This window comes from Octodon degus, unplaced genomic scaffold, assembly GCF_000260255.1.
Source record: "Octodon degus isolate 3935 unplaced genomic scaffold, OctDeg1.0 scaffold00080, whole genome shotgun sequence".
NCBI classification, from domain to species: Eukaryota; Metazoa; Chordata; class Mammalia; order Rodentia; family Octodontidae; genus Octodon; species Octodon degus.
The window spans coordinates 6,294,758-6,302,141 of NW_004524656.1; the positions used below are offsets into that span (position 1 = coordinate 6,294,758).

General features: G+C 45.3%; 1 protein-coding gene across 1 annotated transcript in view; it reads right to left on the reverse strand.

The window, feature by feature from the left end:
- Positions 1-1,014: 1,014 nt before the first annotated feature.
- Ccdc84 (coiled-coil domain containing 84) overlaps positions 1,015-7,384 on the reverse strand; it is a 14,418-nt gene continuing 8,048 nt past the window's right edge. Inside the window, exons 4-11 of the mRNA XM_004636431.3 lie at positions 4,441-4,507; positions 4,308-4,370; positions 3,943-4,007; positions 3,737-3,842; positions 2,611-2,641; positions 1,432-1,521; positions 1,230-1,362; positions 1,015-1,151 (exon numbers count right to left, since the gene is read on the reverse strand). Of these exons, the coding sequence (XP_004636488.2) occupies positions 1,088-1,151; positions 1,230-1,362; positions 1,432-1,521; positions 2,611-2,641; positions 3,737-3,842; positions 3,943-4,007; positions 4,308-4,370; positions 4,441-4,507 (619 nt within the window). The 3' untranslated portion in view covers positions 1,015-1,087. The remainder of the gene's footprint in view (positions 1,152-1,229; positions 1,363-1,431; positions 1,522-2,610; positions 2,642-3,736; positions 3,843-3,942; positions 4,008-4,307; positions 4,371-4,440; positions 4,508-7,384) is intronic.

The following is a 7,384-nucleotide window of genomic DNA, read 5'->3' on the forward strand; positions in this document are numbered from 1 at the left end:
CAGCTCAGCCCACCAGGGGGCGGGAATGGCTGGCATGTGGTGCTGGGGGATTGAACCGAGGTCCCTGTGCTTTGCTAAGCTTGTTCTAAGTAGGTGTTTTAGACTACTGAGCCATCTCACCAGCCCCAGCCGCTGAGTTTTTTAATTGTATGAAAATTCAAACTAAACAATGACTGTGTCCATTTTATTGGTGTAGGTGCTATAAAAATGTATCCCGAATTATTTTTAAAATGTGGAAGATGCTTTCACTTACTAATGCATTAAGCTAAAGATTGAGTGATAAATCACTAACGTGAATGGTATAACCCCCTTGTCTGCACTGCTGGAGATCAAGACTCATCACAGAAGGTGCTCTACCACAGAGCTATGTGTCTAGTCCCAAAAGTTGTGATTAAATCACAAGAATTAATAGGCTCTTTGTTTAAAGGTTATTAATGATCATTAGCTTGGTATTCTGGTGCATGCTTGTAATCCCAGCACTCTAGAAATAGAAAACGAGGTGGGAGGAACAAAAGTTTGAGCCAAGTTTGAGCAGTTCAGCGAGGTAGCAAGATCTTGTCTGTAAATTTAAAAGGCTGGGGATGTAGCTCACTGTGAAGGCCTTGAGTTCAGTGTTTAACTCTCTTCACAAAATAGAATAAAAAACTGACTCGGTTTAAGCAATACTATTTTGGAGGGCATAGAAAACTAGTTTCTAGTAGCTTAATGAGTACCTCGTAGTGCTACTATATAAATATTTTATTTCCTGTCTTGCTAGGGCTTATCAAGTTGGTTTCAAAGCACAGAGCTCAAGTTATTTATACCAGAAATACCAAGGGTGGAGATGCTCCTGCCGCCGGTGAAGATGCATGATGAATAGGTGAGTAGGAGCCAGGGATGTGGTTTAAAGCTGTATTGTCCCCCCTCTTTTATAAAGCTCTCTGGTTCTGATTCTTTTTTTTTTTTTAAACAGGCTCAACCAGGTGTACATTTGGAAAAAATAAAATTTTATTATTAAATGAACGAGTGTGTCTGTTTCATAACAAAGGGCTTGGTGGGAAGAGAATCAGTGAGAAGGGGCTGGCTGTGGAAGAACACCTGGGTATGATTAGCTCTTTCCTTTCTGAGGCTTCTGTTTATTCCTTGCTGCAGCTTCAGTTTTAAATTGATGCCTGAAAGCAAAGTAAGGGTTAGCAAGAAGGGTGAGACCTTGAAGAGCAGGTGCGCTGGTCCTGGCCCGGGATCCATACCTGGACTGCCAGCGGCGCCCATTGTTCCAAACTCTGCCAAAAGAAGGCAGCCAGGCTGCACTGGTGCTGGAGCTGTGATCAAAGTTGGCCCCCACTCGGTCTGGGGGTAGTTTCTTCAGTTTTTGTTTCTCCTCTGCAATGATAAGGCAAGTCTTAAGTGTGACACTCTGCATCTTCTGCCCTTTTAAATCAGGTCACTCACTTTCTTTAAGAAATTCTTCATAGGAAGGTCCTATTTGTTGGTTCCCAGAGCTGTATTCCTCATCCTGCATCATCCAAGGAGGTGTGGCACCTGGAAAAAGACCCATGCTGGGTTTGAACCCAGGGGAACTCTGCAACTTGTTAGAGTTATACTCAGGCTTAAAATTTATCTCAAGACAGGGTCTTAAGTTGCTGAGGATGGTCTTGAATTTGTCTTCTTAGCTTCCTGGGATTAACTGGGGTTACAGGTGTATGGCAGTTGTCTTACCCAATGGAGAAACATTTTAAAAAGTACAGGCCAGGAATGGTGATGTGTGCCTATAATTTCAGCACTTGAGGTGAATTAATAGCACTGAAGGACTGGGGCCAGCCTGGACTACAGAGTGAGAGCCTGTCTAAACACAACCAAAAAAAAGTTCTGACAGGATTAAGACTGGCCCTGAACTTGACAACAGTCTTAGTGCTGGGGTTAGGGATTACTACAAAACCTTGGATGTCATAGGAACATTCCTCCTCCTGAGGCTAGGGATGTTGCTCTGTCATACATAAAACTGGGTTTGATCCCCAGCATAAAATGAAATACCACCTTCTGTCCCAGGAAACCCCTAATGTAGCTATTTCTTTAGGGTTTTGAGGTCTGGCCATTGATCATAATTATGTCGAGACTGATGTGTTCCTTTATTCAGTATTTTCCTCTGTTGCTGACTACTACCCTGTTAATCTTAACCTGCTGATGAACATCTGGACTGTTTCCAGTGTGGGGACTTGTGTGCAGTTCTTGGGTAATGGGAGTAGAAAGGCTGGATATGTGTGTAGTACGTTTATGTTAAACGGGTTATTAATGTCTAGATGTGAGGGCCCTTTCACAAACAAGTGGGTACTCTACCACTGAGCTCACCCCCAGTTCTTAACTAAATTGAGTTCTTTTGACATTCTAGATATAATTTCTTTTAACAGATACATGTGCTGTATCTTGGTTAACTTTTTTTTTTTTCCTGTCTGAGATAGGGTCTCACTATGCAGCTCGGGCTGGCCTTTAGCTCAGTTTGTAGCCCATGGTCACTTAACTCAAAAACAATCCTGTCTCAGCCTCTCCAGTGCTGGGATTATAGGCATGCACCACCATGCCCGGCTAACATTTTGTTTCTTGCAACTTTAAAAACATGGCTTAGAACCTTACCTGAGTGAATGTTACCAACTCCAGGTATATCCTGTAGGGAGAATAGGGGAAAAAAGAGATCCTACATAAGAAAGCCAAGAGAAGACTGGGGAGATATAGCTCAGCCACATAGGTGCCTGCCTGGCAAGCACAAGGTTGTGAGTCCAATCCCCAGTACCCCACACACAAAGCCAAGAGATGGTAAGGATACTTTCAGCTAGTTACAAAGCAGACTTTAAAGGAGATGGACACAATGGCTTTATAGCACCAACTTTACTCTGATGGTGCTGAATCTCTGCAAAGCAACAAGTCACTGAAACAGTCCCGGCCTGAAGCTAGCAGGCTCCTAGCAGGCTCACAGTCTTCCAGGTGAGTGTGTCCATTATGGGCCAGAAACAACCCTGCTGTCACATGACATTTGAAGCTGTGTGTTCCACTATATTCATATACAATAGAGATGACCTTGTAAGCCACTGGTGGAAATGTGACATTTGAGCTGGAGCTGAGAGAAGGTGAGGAGAGGCAGTGGTGGGTGGGAGACAGCTGTGAGAGTGAAGACACGAAAATACCTGCTGTGAGCTGGCAGATGCAGTGGCTTTTGAGGGCAAGATTGCAGGGGAGGATAGAAATTGTCCTAAGGCTGAATTTAGAAGGGAGGAGAAATTGATAATCTCAGCTGTGTGTGGTGGCACACACTTGTAATCTTTCAGAGAATTATAAGTCTGAAAACAGCCTGAACATCTTAAGTGGCTATAGACTATTTCAGAATTTTAAAAAGGGCTAAGAGTGTAGTCCTGTGAAGACCCTGGGTGTAATTCCCTCTACTACAATCATTAAGATAATAAGCTCACTGACAGTGTGAGCAATGAAAGGAGGGGATAAGGCTCTGCATCTATAGCAGCTAGAGTACAGGACACTGGTAGAGTTTAGCCAGTGCCTGTGGGCTACTGAGGTCCAGTATCAAGCTGAACAAGCGTGGAAGTTACAGTCCCAAGTGGCGATGCAAATGTGAATAAGGAAAGGGGCAGTGCAGCAGATGGAGAAAGCTGTGGGGGCACGGGATGGTCACAAGAATGGGTGGGACACAGAGAGGACTGTTCTGGAACTTCAGCCTCAGGCTCTCCTCTGACCTGCTTGTCCTTTGTACCTGGTGGCCAATGAATGTCAGAGGTTGTCCAGGCTCCATCCAGTCAAGTTCTGGAGCTTGTGGCAGGTCCAAGAATGAGGGCTGCTGAGAACTGGAGGCTACATGGCTGAAAGACAAATGAGCCAGGCTGGCAGATGGGGTCTCTGACCATGAGGATGGCAAAGAGCCACAAGGCTGCCAAACCAGCAGGTCCCTGACAGCCTTACCTGTTGGTCCCTTTCCAGCTTCCAGGTGCTGAAGAGCCCTCTTCTGGATCTGGCTCTGTCTGAGGCTGAGTTTGATTCAGGAAAAATAAATGTGTCTAAGGTACTCCAGAGCCTGCCTAGGCCAATGCCCACACTCCACACCCAAATGGCATAAGGCAATAATGCCCAGCCTGGGCACTCCCTCCCAGCCGTGCCCACAGCTCTGCTGCCTGGGCATGCCCAGCAGACAGGTCAGGAACCCAAGCCATGTGGCTGAGGAATGGAGTCCTTGAGTTCTTAAAAGAGCTGTGGTCGAAATGCTGGACCCAGGAAAACAGGGATCAGTGCTTGTGGATACTGCTCTGGCTCCTCCGAGGGAAACCAACCTCTAACACAGATCGGACCACCTCCTGCCGGCTCTGCTCCACCTCACGGATCTGGGCTGCCATCTGTGGAAGACAGGCTGCTTAGAAGGCCGGGCCATGGGGACGGGCATCACAGGCCTCGCTTTTACCTCACCTCTTTGATCACCTCATCCTCTTTTTCCTCATAACAATCCAAACTTTTCACCATGGATTTCTTGAATCTAGGAAAGGACAAACACACAAATCAGCCTAAAACCTCGGCTGTGAAACAATGCAGAGAATTTTCAAACTTGGCAAAAGCAAAATAGCATAGCCTCTGTGTCTCTCCCACAGTCACTGCTGACATCTGAAATAGCCCCTCCTTCCCTGCCCCATGCTGCACGCTGAGCTTGGAGGACCTCGAGTGTGCTGGGCAAGTGCTCTCTGGTGAGCTATGCCCCAGCCCTGGCTGTTGGTGTGTTCAACACTCTGCCATGCTGACCATTTCTGTTACACACACCCCTCCATTTTGCCACAGCTAAAAACATTTAGCTCTGTATAATGATGCACATCTGTAAGCCCAGCTTTAGGGAAGGCTGAGGCAGGAAGATCACAAGTGGAAACTCAGCTTGAGCAACTTAATGACTTGTCCTGTTTCAAAACAAAACAATAAACCAGGTATGGTATCGGGCACCTATAATCCTAACACTTGTGAAGCTGGGGCAGAAGAACAGCTATGAGTTCGAGGCCAGCCAAAACTACATAGTGAGACCCTGTCTCAAAAACACGAAAACCAAGCCCAAAAAGCACTGGGGAGCTGGGTGTAGTGCACACCTGTAATCCCAGCACTTGGGAAGCTGAGGCAGGGGATCACCATGACTTTGAAGCTGGGCATCATAGTGAGTTCAAGGCCAGCCTGAACTACATAGTGAGACCCTGTCTCAAGAAAACAAAAAAGACTAGAGTTGTACCTCAGCAAGCAGGCCCCGGGTTCAGTCCCCAATACTGCAACAACAAAGATTTTATTATTTTTTTATTTATTTATTGTATTTTTTAGGAAAGGGTCTACAGGGTGTTCAGGGTCTCACTACTAGATCAGACTCTAGTGATCTACATGTTTACAGCCTCCCAACCAAGAGCTAGGATAATGGGCGCACCACCACACCCAGTCTCAATTGCAGTGTGGGGAGGGTGGGGATGGGGGACTGCGGCAGTGGCCCCTGCGCAGGCGCTTTAATCCACTGAGCTATTTGGCCAGCCCTTAACAACAAAGATTTAAATACAACATTTCATCCCAAATATTTCAGAATGCTTCTCTAGAATATGGAAACATCCTACTGAATCATGCTTGCACACATACAAAAGTGATTCTTTTTTATTTTTACACTGTCCCACATTTGGCTAATAAGTAAAACAATACAACTGAAGCAGGGCTTGGTGGATCACGCTTGTAATCCCAGCACTCGGGAGGCTAAGGCAGGAGGATCCTTGTGAGTTGAAGACCAGCCTGGGCTACAAAGTGAGTTCAAGGCCAGCCTGAACTGCACAGTGAGACCTTGTCTCAAAAAAGCCTAATAATAATAATAATAATAATAATAATAATAATAATAATGTTTTTAAAGTTGATGCTCAAAATTTTCTCAATAATATGCCTTATTCTTTCTTCAATCCCCTCAACCCCTCTTGCCCAGGAGGGTGGCAGACATCTATAATCACAGCCTTTGAGTGGCTGAGACAGGAGGATCACATTTTTTATTGTTTTTCTTTTTTAATATTTATTTATTTATTTATTTTGTGTGTGTGTGTCGCCAGCTCAGCCCACCAGGGGGCGGGGCTGGCTGGTATGTGGTGCTGGGGGATTGAACCATGGTCCCTGTGCTTTGCTTAGCTTAGCTTGTTCTAAGTAGGTGCTTTAGACCACTGAGCCATCTCACCAGCCCCATCTTTTTTTTTTTTTTGGTACTGGGACTCGAACTTGGGACCTTGCAAAGCGCTTATGCCACTGTGCTATATTCCCGGCCCTAGAAGGATCACATTTTGAACCCAGACTAGACAACTTAGCAAGACCCTGTCTCAAAACTTAAACCACATAAAAAGCTGAGTTCAGGGGCCCTGGATTCAATCTCCAGCACTGAAAAGAAAAAAAACCACTTAGCTTTGGTACAGTATGTACTTAGCTTCCCCAGTGCTGACCCAAACAAACATACTTAAAATCAAACAAAAAACTGCTTCTCCACAGTCTGGATTTCCTGCCTGGCACCAGAATATCCCTCATCTCATGTGGCCCCACGCGGCCCCGCATATTTCTTTCTTTTTTTTTTTTTTTTTTTGTGGAACTGGGGATTGAACTCAGGCCCTTGCACTTGCCAGGGAAGCATTTATTCCACTGAGTCATCTCCCCAGCCCCTACAGCCCTTATTTCAATGTGGCTCTTTTTAGTGTGGGGAACAAGGGTCTACCTATCTCTTTACTGTCTCGTAAGTATAACTGCCTAAATCTAAAAGTTGCTCTTCGGATTTTTTTTGGCTATCTTTTGTATGTCAACTGATATTGAACCCAAGCTAAGTAAGTGCAAAGGCACAGCAGGACCATAAGTAAGTAAGTAAAATTTTTTAAAAAGCTGGACATGACTGTAACCCCACTACTTTGGAAGGCTAAGGTAGGAAGATCATGACTTTGAGCCCTGTCTGAGCAACTGTGTGATTTAGTAAGATCCTATATCATAATTTGAAAAACAATTTTTTTTAAGGGCTAGTAATGTAGGTCAGTATGTAGGCCCTAAATTCAGTCCTCTGTGCCACAAAATACAAATAAATAAATAATAAAATGTAGCCCAGCCATTCTTTTTAGCTCATGCAAGTCCTGGTGGTGTACACCGTGATCCCAGCACCCAGGATGCTGAGACAGGAGGATCACTGTAAGTTTGACGACAGCCTGAGCTACATAGTCAGTTCAAGACCACCTTGTAGGGCTGGTGAGATGGCTCAGTGGTCTAAGGCACCTACTTAGAACAAGCTAAGCAAAACAAAGCACAGGGACCGCGGTTCAATCCCCAGCACCACATGCCAGCCAGCCCCACCCCCTGGTGGGCTGAGCTGGCCACACACACACAAAATAAA